The sequence below is a fragment of the Nicotiana tomentosiformis genome, chromosome 6 (genome assembly GCF_000390325.3).
Source record: "Nicotiana tomentosiformis chromosome 6, ASM39032v3, whole genome shotgun sequence".
Lineage (NCBI taxonomy): Eukaryota > Viridiplantae > Streptophyta > Magnoliopsida > Solanales > Solanaceae > Nicotiana > Nicotiana tomentosiformis.
This window is the reverse complement of record NC_090817.1, coordinates 107986530-108002071: the sequence shown is the minus strand read 5'-3', so window position 1 is coordinate 108002071 and position 15542 is coordinate 107986530. Positions and strand designations below refer to the sequence as shown.

Here is a 15542-nt window from a genome sequence, read left to right as displayed (position 1 = left end):
AAGACAGTGTGCTCAACTGAGTTGTGGTAGCATGGGTAGGTGTACGGGGTGTTAAGCAGTGATTTCAGACAACTCCAGAGCAGTTCTTAGCACGTTCGAGGACGAACGTATGTTTAAGTGGGAGAGAATGTAACGACCCGACTGGTCGTTTTGAACTCTAGCGCATCGTTCAGCGGTTTGAGGCCATGAGCAGCTTCACTTTAGGTATCATGACTTGTACGCGTGGCCGGGATTGAATTTCGGGAAGTTCGGAGTTGAATTGGAAAGAAAATTCTCATTCTGAAAGCTTTAAGTTGGAATAATTGACTAAGATTGGATTTTAGAGTAAACGACCTCAGAATCAGGATTTGAATATTCCAATAGGTTCGTATGATGATTTCGAACTTGGGCGTATGTTCGGATCGGGTTTTGGATGCCACGGGTGCATTTCGGCACCTATTGTGGAAATTAGCACTTTGGCAGAATTTTATGAATTTGGAGTGGATGTGAATTTTATATTATCGATGTCCGTTTGGGATTTTGAGTCTAGGAATAGCTCCGTATGGTGATTCTGGTTTTGGGAGAGCATCCGGAAGTGGATTCGGATGTCCGTAGGTCATTTTAGAGTCATTTGGCTAAAGTTAGAAATTTGAAGGTTTTTGAGAAGTGTGATCGGGATTGGACCTTTTAATATCGGGGTCGGATTTCGATTCCGAAAGTTTGAGTAGGTCCGTAATGTCAAATAAGACTTGTGTGCAAAATTTGAGGTCAATCGGGCGTGATTTGATAGGTTTCAACATCGAATGTAGGAGTTTGAAGTTCTAGAGTTCTTAAAGCTTGAATGGAGTTGGATTCGTGATTTCGATGTTGTTTGATGTGATTTGAAGGCTCGACTAAGTTCGTAATGGGTTTTGGAACTAGTTGGTGTGATTGGATGGGTGTCCCGGGTGGATTCCGGGTGGTTAACGGATCGAATTTGAAATTTGATGAAGCATTGAGGCACCTGATATCTGGTGTACCCGCACCTGCGAGGTTTTATGCCGCAGGTGCGGAGGGTGCAGAAGCGACATTTGGAGTCGCAGATACGGAGCAGGCCGGCCAGGTGAAGGACTGCAGGTACGGAGCTTTTGGCTGCATCTACGCAAGCGCAGAAGCGAAAAATGCCTCACAGGGGCGGAAGAAGGCACAGAAGCAGAAGGTGTCCCGCACCTGCGAAGCTGCAGGTGCGGCTAGTTGACCGGTCTTGGAGCGAGTTTGGAGCTCATTCTTCGTCATCAATGCCAAGGTAAGTGATTCCCACTTAGTATGAGTAAAATACATGGTTTGTATAAGGATTTAAATATGGAAATTAGTATAAATTGTGAAATTTTTGGTAGAAGACCTAGAATTTGGTAATTTTGGATTTTGACAATGAAATTGGGCATGGAATTGAAAATAAACTATATATTTGAGTTCGTGAGGTTATGGGTAAAGTTTATCATTGAAAAGTTTTGGAATCCGGGCAAGTGGGCCCGGGGGTGATTTTTATCGACTTTTCGATCGGGGTTAGAAATTATTATAAATTGGATTATATTGAGTATTTGAGTATATATTAATGGGTTTGCATCATTATTGGGTAGTTTTGGAGCGTTGTTCATCAATTCAAGTTATTTGAAGGGCTTGGAAGCCGGTTATGGAACTACTGAGCGAGGTAAGTCTCCTTTCTAATCTTGTAAGGGGGAATTAACCCCATAGGTGAGCTAAATTATTGTGTGCTTCTATTTGTGGGGGCTACGTATGCATGAGGTGACGAGAGTCCGTACGTAGCTACTAGTTATGCCTACGTCCGGGTAGTTTTAGGCTTACATCTTGCCTTGTTGATATTGTTATTGATTTATGTTTATTGTTTGCCTTGAGAGGGAGCAAAATTGTGTTTGCTTATTAAATGTTTTGAAATGAGTTGAAATTGAAGAACTTAAGATTTAAAAGGTTTCATTTGAACTTCTTAATTTCGAAAACAATTGAAGAATAATATAATAGCTGAAGAAATCTATGTGTAACCGCGTCGCATATATGTTTCGCGAAAGGGGTAATTCCCTTAAAAAGCTACAAGCTAAATTTCCCCTATTTTGAAAACAATCAAGAAAGAGATATGATTTTAAATGTTAAATTTATATTTGACCGCGTCGCAAGTATGATCCGCGAGCGGGGTGATTCCTTAAATTTATGTTTGACCGCGTCACACATATGATTCGCTAGCGGGGTGTTTCCTACTACTCTCATGGGAGCGGGCTGTTCGCTTCGGTAGATTAAATATATGCATCTATGGTTCGCGCCATTCAACCCTCTTGCAATGCACAATTTAAATATTTGTTGGATCGGGCCGTACGACCTCGGCATGATTTACGCATGCTTGAATTACTTGCCTTGAAATTTATAAATAATGATATTGCCTCCCTGGTCTGAGATAAATCGATAAATGATGAAATGTGAATTTGGAAACCTCTTATTAACAAAGGAATTGTTTACTTGATTCATGATTTTCTTGAGTTTACTGTCATTTTTAATAAATCCATGACTAATTATATTATTGATGGCCACAGTAAGTGTCAGAGTCGACCTCTCGTCACTACTTTTTCGAGGTTAGGCGGGATACTTACTGGGTACGTGTTGATTTACATACTCATACTACACTTATTGCACGTTTTGTGCAGGTACATATATGACTAGTTGCCTTGTGGGCGCAGAGGCGCGGTTATTACGGGGAATTAAGTGAGCTGCATCTTATGTATGACCCGCAGCCAGCAGAGTCTCCTTTAGAGTATTGTATTTTCTTTCTTGTCCAAATTCGTATTCCAGACATTTATTGTATTTTATTTTAAATTCCTAGAAAATGCTCATGCACTTGTGACACCGGGTTCTGGGATGATTATGGGATGTTCAGTATTGAAATTGGAAAACAATGCTATTTATTCTGTAAATTCATCTTTTACTAGATAAATTGAAGTAAATTTACGATTTCAAAAATATTAAAATAAAAATTTAATTAACTTTTTAGTGTTGGCTTTCTTGACAGTGATGTTCGGCGCCATCACTACCTTTAACGGAGTTTGGATCGTGACAAGTTGATTTGTTACATTGGTATTTTCATTGATTCGTATTCCAATGACAGTATTATTAGATCAATTCAGCGGTGGTGACCCAGCGGGTTGGAGTTTTTGGGACGAGTGTTACTTAAACTTTCATGGCTTCTCAGAGAAGGACCGGTTATCTCTGGCTTACCTCTACCTTGATGGCGCTGCAGTTTCTTGGTTTGATTGGTTTTATCTCTACCTTGATGGCACTGCACTTTTTTGGTTTGATTGGTTGTATCGGAAGAACCAGTTTTGGGATTGGAAGCATTTTATAGAGAAATTAATAATGCACTTCCAGAAACGGACCTTTGCCAATTCAGTGGAGCATCTAGCCTATCTTTCATAGACGCTTTTTCAATATGTACGTTTTGAGACTAGGGTTCCTCTTAAACAGCAAGGCCCTATCGTTGCTCCTTTACATAATAGCTTCAATTCTTCTTATTTGGACGATGGAGTAGATACAGATGCTTTGGAGGCCAAGTTGCAGGGGTCCTAGACAGATACATCTTTGGGATCGAAGGATGAGTTTGTAAGAAGGATAAGGAGGACTCTAAGTTGTCTGTAACAACCAAATCCTCTCATGTCTCTCAAGATGTCATTTCGGAGCCTGTCGAGTGTGTTAAGAGCTCGTCAGCAACTTTCGAGCATGAGGTGTTTGATAAACTTTCTCATGGAGATGAGATACATTTACTAGAGTTATCCCTTATAGAAAATGACTAGGAGAAAATTAGTCTGATTTTCAACAAAAATCTAGAGTCCGATACTGAATTATGTGTGAATCACAGTCTAATTATTAGTGACTATGGACTTTCTTTGGTCACTAAGGATGGAGAAGTTACAACATCACTTATGGAGATGAAGAGAACTCACAAACTGGTGTGTGCCAGGCGCTTGATAATTGTTCTCCAAAAGCCGGTCGAATATTTGGTTAACAGTGAAGTGCTCTACTCACTTTGCTCTTTTGGACACATCTCAAATTGTTACACTTCTTTGCCATGTTATCTGGATTACATTTATTGTTTTTCTGAAGCTAAGAAATAAAGATGAACCCAAGTCTAAACTCCAAGCTACCAACCAAATTATGATATTGTTCCTAAAAGTTGTTGCCTATTGTAGCCCATGTGTTTATAATACTCTAAATTTGTCACGACCCAAAATTCTGCCACAGGCGACGTGATGACACCTAGTCTCTAATACTAGGTAAGTCGATTTCAATAACATTTTTGAAGATATTTTTCTTTTCTTATTTATTTAAATAAGCAACCAAAACTAACAGCGGAACGAATAAGAACATACACCCCCCTCCCAAGACTGGTAGTACTAAGTCATAAATTCTAGGTGAATACATTGAATGATCACGAGGACCAAGTATACAATATTGTTTGATTAAAAATTAATAGTACAATGAAATGAACATACTTCAAGGGACTGCAACGACCAAGCAGCTCTACCTTGAATCCTTGTGATCACACTCTAACTCTGTATGGGTCTGATACCTCCAATACCTGGCTCTGCACAAAAATGTGCAGAAGTATAGTATGAGTACACCACGGTCGGTACCCAGTAAGTATCAAGACTAACCTCAGTGGAGTAGAGACGAGGTACAGTCAAGACACTCACTAGTCTAATAGCCTGTGCAATATAGTATACAAAATAATACTGGAAAATAACTAGCAATGATAACAACAAAATCAACCAGTGATATAACAACAATGCAATATGAACATCATAATTATTGCTCAGACGAATAAGGAACACAAGTACAACCAATTAATCAAGTCCTTCGAATATAAATTCTTTCGCCTATATGCTTTTCAAATAAAAATCTTCAAGATATAATACTTTCCAATAAATATATTTTCAAGTAAAAGTCGCCATGTGACACCTCATTTCACAATCATAAATATTACGGGTCGTAGCCCACTTTCATATTTTTTCACGGCACCTCATGCCCATATTTCTATCACCATCACACAGACAACTCACGTGTCAAAATATCAATGTACATAAGATCTACATGATCAATTTATTTTCACTAAAGTGAAGTTAAAATTTGTAAATCAAGTAAGAAATCAACAAAGGAATAAATTTATTTTAGAAATTATTTGGGTAAAGAAAATGATATTTCAATTAAAATGAAGCATCCAATGACTACTAATTTGGATATAAAATTTATTAAATTAAAACATAATAGCAATTTATTTTATCCGAAACAACTCAATTCTCGAAAACCAGTAAAAACCATAAACACAAATCTGTAGAGTCTTGTACAAAGAGCCAAAACCAACACGATACAACAAGGAATACAAAACACATAATAAAATCAAATAATACATCACGGAAGAATATAAAAATTTACATATCACGAAAAAATAATATAACCAAAGGCAAGTGCACCCATAGAAAAAAATCAACAAAAGGGCACTCTCGAGGTACCGCCTCGTAGTCCCAAAAGTAAATATGCAAGACAGGGGGGATCTCCTAGAATACCGTTCTGTAGTCCCAAAGTTAATATGCAAGGCAGGAGGATCTCCCAGAATACCGTTCCGTAGTCCTAAAGGTAATATGCAAGGCAGGAAGATCTCCCGAAATACCGTTCCGCAGTCCCAAAGTAACTATGTAGGGCAGGGGATCTCCCGGAATACCGTTCTGTAGTCCCAAAGTAAATATGCAGGGCAGGAGATCTCCCAGAATACCGTTCCGTAGTCCCAAAGAAAATATGCAGGGCAGGGGATCTCCCGGAATACCGTTCCATAGTCCCAAAGTAAATATGATTTCAACAACTACACATCAAGTACTCACATATCACAAATGGCTCATCAAGTGCGATTACACTAGCAGCCCAGCTGCTTCAGCTTCTCCTCCAAATCCAAATTCGATCCGTTAAGCATCTGAAACTCACCCGAGGTCCTCGGGACCCCGTCCGAATATACCAACAAGTTTTATAACATAACACGGACCTACTCGAGGCCTCAAATCATATCAAACAATATCAAAACGACGACTCACACCTCAAATCAAAATCTATGAACATTGAACTTTAAAATTCTATATCTTGTGCCGAAACATATCAAATCAATCCGGAATAACTTCAAATTTTGCACACAAGTCATAAATGGCATAACGAAGCTATTCAAATTTCAGAATAAGATTTTGACCCCGATATCAAAAAGTCAATCCCCCGGTCAAACTTTCCAAAATTCAATTTTTGCCATTTCAAGCTTGCTTCCACTACAGACCTCCAAATAATTTTCCGGACACGCTCCTAAGTCCAAAATTACCATGCGGAGCTATTGACATCATCAAAATTTAATTTCGGAGTCGTTTACTCAAAAGTCAACTCTCCAGTCAACTCTTTCCATTTAAGCTTCTAAATAAGGATTGTTCTTTTAATTAAATTATGAATCTTCAGTAAATCAAACTCGACCACACCCGCGGGTAATAATACATATTATGAAGCTTCTCGAGACCTTAAGTCATTGAATGAGGCGTAAATTTTTAAAACGACATGTCGGGTCGTTACTGGATCAATTAAGATTATTGGACTAAGTAAAATATTGGAGAATTATATTTGGGATCCAGGCCCAGTTAGCAAGTAGATAAAAAGGACTACGAGATTAGAAAGAAGGATTATGCGAATTATGTTGAAGCTTCGGCTCAAGTATGTACTTCTCAACTCCTCTTCTGAATCTGTATCTCATCCCCTTTCTTCTTAGTTTCCTGTTGCAGTTTCTTTTCTCATCTCGTCTCTATTTCCCCCAGTATTGTTTTCTATTGTTCTGTGGACATTTGGATATTGTAATTCCATTTGGTGAGTTAATACAATCAGTTGGTTCAGGTATAATCTCTGGTTTGTTTCATATTCCCTCTGTTTTAATTTAAATGACACACTTTATTTATTAGCCCGTTCCAAAAAGAATGGCATATTTTTATATTTAGAAATGATTTAGCTTTAAATTTATTTTTACCGTTTTACCATTAATGAGAAGCTTTTATAGTCACACAAATGTCATGGCCCAACAAAGCTTTTGCCCTTAAGCTTTTAGGACCACATATTTCAAAAATCTTCTTCTTTTTTCTTAAACTTTATATCAAATCAATCTACATCACCTAAATTGAAACGGAGAGAGTAGTATGTATCTTTAATCTTTTAGCTGATGGAATAGGAAAAGGGACAAAAAGCCTCAAATCAAAAATGTGAAGCTGTCAGGATTCGAATCCATCGCTCAAATGGGAAATCTTGGCCCTCAACCAGGAGAGTTGCAGAGCTCTTTTGCCAAGTAGCATCATTTTAACATTTATTTTAATTTTTTAAATTAATTACATTAACATATTTTAGTAAAGCATTAGCAGTATTGGTCCCTCATTTATTAATAAATTATGAATTTAGTTCATATGATATTTGACTACATTCATTTAATAGAATGAATATCCTAAAACCCGTTTAAACTATTATACTTTTGTTATTTATTTATTTAAGCTATCAGTGCTCCCAAAACCCCCGAACTATATCTCCCTATTAAACTTCGATTGATTATTTTTTTTGTCAACCTTCGATTTTCACGGGGATGGATTCACATCTACAAAAGATGAATAACTTCATTTCTCTGCGGTGTGTTGGATTTACTGAAAAATTTAAATGGATATTCTTTCAAGAAAGAAAAATTACGGAGAAATAGATAAAGAAGAAATGAAGAAGAAAGGGTAACACTAATTAGTCGTTATACACGGCTTGGTGGGGCCATTGTTATGCATAATTTCATCTCTCATGTGTGTTTTGATGAGTTCATTCACACATTCTGCCAAGAAATCAATGGTTTCATCTTTAAATAAGCAAGGGAATATAATTCAAGAGACTTTTTGGTGACACCATATAGTTTAAGTAGGTAATTGACAAAAGCATAATAGTTTAGATTTTAGAATATTCACTCTTTAATATGCCACGCACAGAATAGAAGCTAAGATTCGTCTATAGCTATGCAGGCAAGGTGACGACTTATTTCATGATATATAGCATTCTCTTTATATATAAGGAAAATACATAAGATATAATGTGTACTCGTACCAAAAAATTAATTTCACACTTAACCTTTACCGACGTCCTAATACCGCCTATCTTTTTTTTTAAATGTAACAAACACTTCCCTAACACACATATAACCAGCCACGTGGTGGGAAGTGTTCTACACTTGCCTTCACGTTATTGCCATGTCGCTGCCACGACAAATACTATGTCATATTTTAAAAAGATTATTTTCCATGTCATCCAATCCTTTCTTCTCCGTTATCCACCACCAAACCTGTCAAACCACCACCAGCAAAACCATCGCACACAACAACCACAATCACAACAAATGATTCATTCATAAAAAGTGACTATCTTCCATTGAACTTCTAACATTTAGATAGGATAAAAAGAAGCTAAATTGCAACGTGAAGAAGAAATAATGTCCTTATTCTGGCGGATCATCCTCTTACTCTGAAATGGGTAAAGGTTTCAAGCCAAAAATGAAAATTTTGCTAGTTAGTTATATAAAGAATTTAATTCTGATAAAAGGAAAACAAAAAACAAAAAAGAATTGAAAAGGTGAACCAACGAGAGCCAAGAGTTATCCGCAACAGATTTAACAAAAACAAAATTTTCAAAAAATATAAGAAGAAGAAGAACTTGGAAGGTAAATGGGTATGAGAAATTTAACATCATAATTGTTAGAGTGTGCATGACTTTTGATTTTGATTGGTCTTAGGAAGAAATTGGATTACACATTTAAACTGAGTATTAATTAAGGTTTTTTTTTTGGAAAGTTTTTAATTTTTAGTTTTTGGGCCTCTAGGGTTTCTATGTAGAAGTGTTTAAAGGATTAGAAGAAGGAAAATTTGTGAAAGGAGAAGAACAGCGTTGGGGGGGGGACCGGGGTGATGAAGATGAAGAATGGGAGGGGCTGGGGGCTGGTTTTTGGCTTTACTTTGGACTATTAGGCGCCCACTTTTTCTTTATATTTAATTTCATCAGCTTTTAGAGTAATATTTGTTAATTATACTAAAAATAAGAATAGTGTGGTATTATTCATAAAGGTTAATTGCGAAACTAATTTTTTTTATTTTTCCTTATATATATATGCCAACTGCTTGGGATCCAATTACCATATTAAAAAAATCTTTCCACTCATAAAATTTGATCAAATTTGAACAAAGTAGAGATGCTATTTATGGCCACCTCCATAAGACCTGCAACTCCTTCTCTTTCCTTTTTCAGTGGTAGAAAGGCATCACTTGTATCAAAAGCCAAAGCCTGCAGCATGTCTAAAGCTAATTCCACTAGTCCAAAAGCTGAACCACCATTGAGTCACAGCTCTATTCCCACAAATATGAATACCCATAGGCGTTCTGGGAATTACAAACCTCCTACATGGCATTTCGAATATATCCAATCCATTAACAATGATTATGTGGTACAGCCTGTTATTATTAAGTCTTTCTTGTTACTCAAAGATAATATATACTAATATCTCCGTGTACTATATTTGCATGGATCAGAATCACGCGAATATTTTATCAAATGATCATTTTATTAGTAAGTTAATGTTTTTTCTTAAAAAAATTGCGTACGTAGGGAGAGAACTATACGAAGCGATTAAATAAACTGAAGGAGGAAATGCGGAAGAAGTTGAAGATGATGGACGATGTTGATGGAGAAGAATTAGACAAGCTGGAGCTGATTGACAACTTACAAAGACTTGGACTGAGTTACCACTTCAAGGAAGAAATCTTTCAAATTTTGAGAAGCATACACCAACAACATATATTACAGAAGAAGGGCAGAAACATAATCGCGGGAGAATATTCATTATTATACGCTACAGCTTTGAAATTTAAACTCTTGAGAGAACATGATTTTGATATTTCTCAAGGTATGTACGTACGTACTGTTCATTTGGGGAACATTTGGGGAATGTCCGACCTTATATACGTTTGAATGTTGACATGCGACATACACATATATACATGTAAACCTGCATTAATGGCTAGCTTTAATTGCACTAAACACCCCCTATTATATGATTCAATTCTAGATAAACCCATTTACATTCATAAAAGGCGTTAATAAGATTTTTTTAACAAAAATATTAATTCTTTTTTTTTTTTAAACTTCAAAAAAATCAATATATAAGAAATTTTTATTTACAAGTTTAATTTGTCTTTAAGTAATTATATTTTAATATACTTAGTAAAAGATTATACTTCATAAGAGGTGCAAGTGTAGGATTTTCATAGTATAGAGTAGGGGTGTTCAAAACCAAACCGAAACCGAAAACCGAATCGAAACCGAAGCTTAATGGCTTATTGGTATCGGTTTAACGGTTTAACGGACGGGGAACGGATTAAATTTTTTTTATTAACGGCTTATCGGTTTAGGGGCGGATTATTCAATTTTCTTAACGGATAATCCGTTAACCCGTTAAGAATATATATATATATAAAATATATATATATATATATATATATATATATATATATATATTAAAGATCAAAAACCCTTCCACTTCTTCCAGTACTCTATCTCTAAGTTCTAACGACTAATTCCTAAATAATCAGAATTCTTACGTACTATGCATCAGAAGATCCCAGGCTTGGCTTAGCTTAGCTTATTCTCCCACCCTACAACACGATTGTTTAAGTTGATGTCTATGGTTCACCTCTGCTTTTATTTTTTAAAACTAATGCATGTTGTCTATGTTTAATAGAAGAACAACAGTGTTGTGCCACATCTTTTTTCACTCTACAACACATGACACTACATCATTCTTATGTAGGCGTTAAAATACATGTATGTCTGGACTCAATGTATAATTTTCTATTCTGAATTTGTATGTTAGGCGGTCAGCAAACAATTACACGCAATATAGATTGAATTAGGCCGATAAACCGCCCAATAACCGCCCGATAAGAGCTAAACCGATACCAATCTGCCCGATATCTTATCGGATGGCTAGCGGATTAATACATTTAAAAACCGATAACCGTTAAGCCAAACTGTTAAGAGTAATTAACCGCCCAATCCGCCCGAAAAGCAGCCCTAGTATAGAGGGTGTAAGTATTTGATAAGTTATAGGGAGTGTATCCGAAACGAAATCATACTATAAAGGTGTTTCGTATAATTACCCAAAATTAAGTTATTATAGTATTAGTTACACAGTTTAAGATTTACCAATGTAAGAAAAATAGAACTAAATCATAATCGATAGAGTTATCAATGTTTTGAAAAGAATATATAGTTAGACTTCTATATAACAATCTATATATAATAATATTTTAATATAAAATCAAAATCTTTTTGGCACCAAATTTTTTATATTATATTATATCTCTTACTAAAACAACATTTTACCAATTATTAACAACAATAACCATTTTTATTGCAGTACGTTTTTTTGTAAAATTATCTCTCTGTATATAACAATCATCTTTATAGATATATAGCCTCTACGATTACCAATAATCGGTCTCTATGATAGAATATTATGTGTGTGTATATATATATATAATTAAAGATCTCATTACGTGAAAGATTTGAACATATATTTAGATTTTTCCCCTTGTTTAGATATATTGAACAGTTTCAAGATTGAGAACGGTAATTTCAAGGAAAGTCTTGGTAAAGACCCAAAAGGAATGTTGCAATTGTACGAAGCTTCGTTTTTTGCTACAGAAACAGAAAACACTTTGAAATCCGCTACAAGAGTCACAAAGTCGGAGCTGAAGAATTATCTTGAAAATTATGAACACGGTGAGGAGAATATAACAGCAACATTAGTCCGCCATGCATTGGAACTCCCTTCGCATTGGATGATGTTGAGATTAGAGACAAGATGGTTCATAAACGTTTATGAGAAAATGCCAAACGCTAATCCTCTTCTGCTTGAGCTTGCCAAGTTGGACTTCAACATTGTTCAAGCAACACATCAAGAAGAATTAAGAGATGTATCAAGGTGAGTATCTATAAATATATGTCCATAGTCAATACATAAGTTTACCAAAAATCTGAAGGTTAATTAATTAGGAGGAACTAAAAAAGTATTTCTGCTTAATTATTTAGAACATGTTTTTGATAATTTCTCATGTATAGCATTAATGAGTAATTAATTATATTTAAAGGTGGTGGAAGACCACATGCCTGGCAGAGAAGTTGCCATTTTCAAGGGACAGACTAGCGGAGGCTTTCTTTTGGGGAGTAGGGATAGTATTTGAGCCTCAACAAGGACATTGCCGAGTAATGCTGACAAAGATCATTGCTTTTGTTACATCCATTGATGATATTTATGATATTTATGGGACTTATCCTGAGTTACTCTTCACTGATGCTGTAGAAAGGTAATTAAAGTAACTACATCTGTAACAATTCATTAATCTTGCGTAACACAAAACATTACTCAACTTATAGCTAATGATTAAGCGACAAGCATTTTCAAGAATTGTTTTTAATAATTAGCTTCTCCTTTTCACGTACGTTCAAATTTCACCTACTTACTCTAATTAATTTACTCCTCTATCAGTTCTCCTTTCTATTGATGTGAAAATATAAAATAATAATAAATTCAGATGGGAGCTAACAGCAATGGAGCAACTTCCGGAATACATGAAAGTAATGTACCTTGCGCTGTTCAACACAATCAATGAAATGGCATATGAAGTTCTAAAAGAGCAGGGTATCAACATCCTACCCTACCTTTCAAAATCAGTAAGAATTGATATCGTTGTATTTAGAATACATTCTTTTAGTCCCAGAGATTAAATATGCCTATTTTATTAATTTCCTATATATCTAATCTGCTAATTGAAACACATGCACGTTAATTAATTAGTGGGCAGATTTGTGCAAAGCTTATTTACGAGAAGCAAGATGGTACTATAATGGACATAAGCCAACTCTGCAAGAATACATGGATAACGCATGGATCTCAATTTCAATTCCTATGATATTAATCCACGCATTCTTCTTAGTTACCAACCCAATTACCAAAGAGGAATTGGAATCACTAAGCAAGTACCCAGACATAATTCGCTGGTCTTCAACAATTTTTCGCTTCGTCGATGATTTAGGGACATCATCTGTATGCTTTTATACCTTTCTTTTACATGAAATAGGCGTAGCAAATCTTGATGTCTCATTTAATTTATTTATTCATGTATTTATTTCAGGATGAATTGAAGAGGGGGGACGTTCCAAAATCTATTCAGTGTTACATAAACGAAAAGGGTGTTTCCGAAGAAGAGGCAAGAGAACGCATACAACATTTGATAAAGGAGACATGGGAAATGATGAACAAAGCTCAGAGAGAAAACTTGCTATTTTCTAGAATATTTGTTGAAATCGCAAAGAATATTGCAAGAACGGCACAGTGCATGTATCTGCATGGAGATGGGCATGGAATTCAAAACGCTGAAATTAAAAATAGCATATCCAAAATACTTTTTGAGCATATCACAGTTCCTAATCCATTGACTCCCAATCCATCCCTATAATTAGAGCTAGATACTAGTATAATTTATTTGTATCGAATAAGACTCTGAACTTGTGCTTGCGTAATACTGTTCGTGAAAGCAGCAGCGAGTCAACTTCTTAATTATGTGATATATAGCTTGTTTTGATGGTTGTTACCCATCATTTCATGATGTACGTGTTGTATCATTTGATATAGTTTAATAATATTTTAGTAGTAGGTTTAACTGGTCGTATTAAATGATAACTGTTAAATTTACTAAAATATATTGAATTATTATAAATACTAGATTTATCAACAATTACTATGAAAATAATTTAAGACAACTTCATTTTCAAATTTATCACGAATTACTCCTTGTAAAACTTAAAGCTATAAATTTATACAACTCCTAACAAAATTAATCAAATACAAAATGTCATCCAAAAAAAAAAGCAAAAACAAAAAATAGTCTTAGCAAAAATAGAAAAACGTGGATGGAGAATATATTGATAAAAGGGATATAAAAAACAATAGCATAAATGAACTTGAAATCTGAGGTGAAGATTCTAATACTGTAAGATGGAGTTAAATAGAATAAAAGAACAAATAGATGGGAAAGCGAACAATAACATAATGCTCCAACCACTTCAAATAGGTAATTACATATAATGGATCCTTTTATGTTTGTTTACCCTCAAAATCGAATAATAATTGAATTTATATACGATTTTAAGGATACATGATCCAATTTGATACAAAGTGGTAAGTAAGATTAATTATAAAATAAAAGACAAAAGATAAATGCAAACCACGCAAGTTGAGCAAACCTAGCCTTGTGAAATTAATTTCCCTCAAGCTAGAAATAATATTATCGATGTCGGAGTAAAATGAACTATGACAAAGCTAGAAATAGCAGTATATTGCTTTTTGGTGTGTCTTACAATATCCCTTATGAATTGTCAAGTCCCTCCCTATATATTAGGGGAGATCTACCCTTTGAGATATTATTTTATTGTTCTATAAAAGGCAAAAGTCCTTGATTTGCTGGCCGTTGGTTCCCCTTTTGAGCCGTTACGTGATTTTCACAATAATGATTGGTTAATGGCGAGAATTACGGACCCTTGTCGGATGAGTTGGCAAAACTTTCTTCGAGACCGTTAGAAACAGGACCAGTTATGCCTTCGGCAAACTCGAGGGCAAATCTGATGGTTTCGATGGCTAATTTTGACAGTTCTTTGGGTTCGATCATAATCACCATGTGATGATCTTGGCTGATGGTGTTAGACATTAGATCGATCTTCTAGCTCGACTTCACCCGATCACAGATATTTTGACCCCGGCCTGATCATGACATAAGTGACAAAAATATGACGTCAAAATCCCTTTGTTTTTCAGAGAGTAAATGATAAGAAACGATTCGAGCTTTCGATTCTCACTTCGATAAATCACGACGATGAATTCATGACGTAAGTGATAAGAATAGTGAAAATGTCTAGTCGATCCAGTTTTCGAGGCATTAAATGTGTGTCAGTTAATGGTTGGCCATCTTGGGATGTGAACCGTCGTTTGGGAAACCTATAAATACCCTTCAATCTTTTCATTAGAACCTTTTCCATTCCAACTCTTGCTCTTCCTTGTTAGTTCTTTGAAATTTCTTCATATGTTACCTACGAGTTACAACTCCTCCTTTACCAACATCATCTTCTCTCTTTTATTTAGAAGAAATGTCAAAGACTTCAAAATCTGTTCCTAAAAAAGAAACCCTTTCTTCCTCGAAACCATCTGAAAATGTTTCGCATGCTACAACTGAGGAACCAACACCGGAACCCCCTCTAAAGTCATTTGTCCCTTTGGGATTCCCAACTGGGGCCGACTTCAAGGTCGAGAAAACCCCCTTGGTACCGAGTCGGTGCTAGCCACATATGTACTATTACTGTAAGTATCCTCACTAAAGTCAAAGAGGACT

General features: G+C 35.5%; 1 protein-coding gene across 5 annotated transcripts in view; it reads left to right on the top strand.

The window, feature by feature from the left end:
* LOC104084665 ((-)-camphene/tricyclene synthase, chloroplastic-like) overlaps positions 1-13820 on the top strand; it is a 187584-nt gene extending 173764 nt beyond the window's left edge. The window contains exons 1-7 of one of the 5 annotated variants that reach the window (XM_018766829.3): positions 9241-9544; positions 9706-10003; positions 11803-12082; positions 12249-12464; positions 12693-12831; positions 12956-13204; positions 13293-13820. In XM_018766829.3, the coding sequence (XP_018622345.2) occupies positions 9293-9544; positions 9706-10003; positions 11803-12082; positions 12249-12464; positions 12693-12831; positions 12956-13204; positions 13293-13616 (1758 nt within the window). In that variant the 5' untranslated portion in view covers positions 9241-9292 and the 3' untranslated portion in view covers positions 13617-13820. Of the gene's footprint in view, positions 1-9240; positions 9545-9705; positions 10004-11679; positions 12083-12248; positions 12465-12692; positions 12832-12955; positions 13205-13292 lie in introns of those variants that run through there. The other 4 variants (XM_033653029.2, XM_018766827.3, XM_070177672.1 and 1 more) reach the window with 4 other exon arrangements.
* The last annotated feature ends 1722 nt before the right edge of the window (positions 13821-15542 follow it).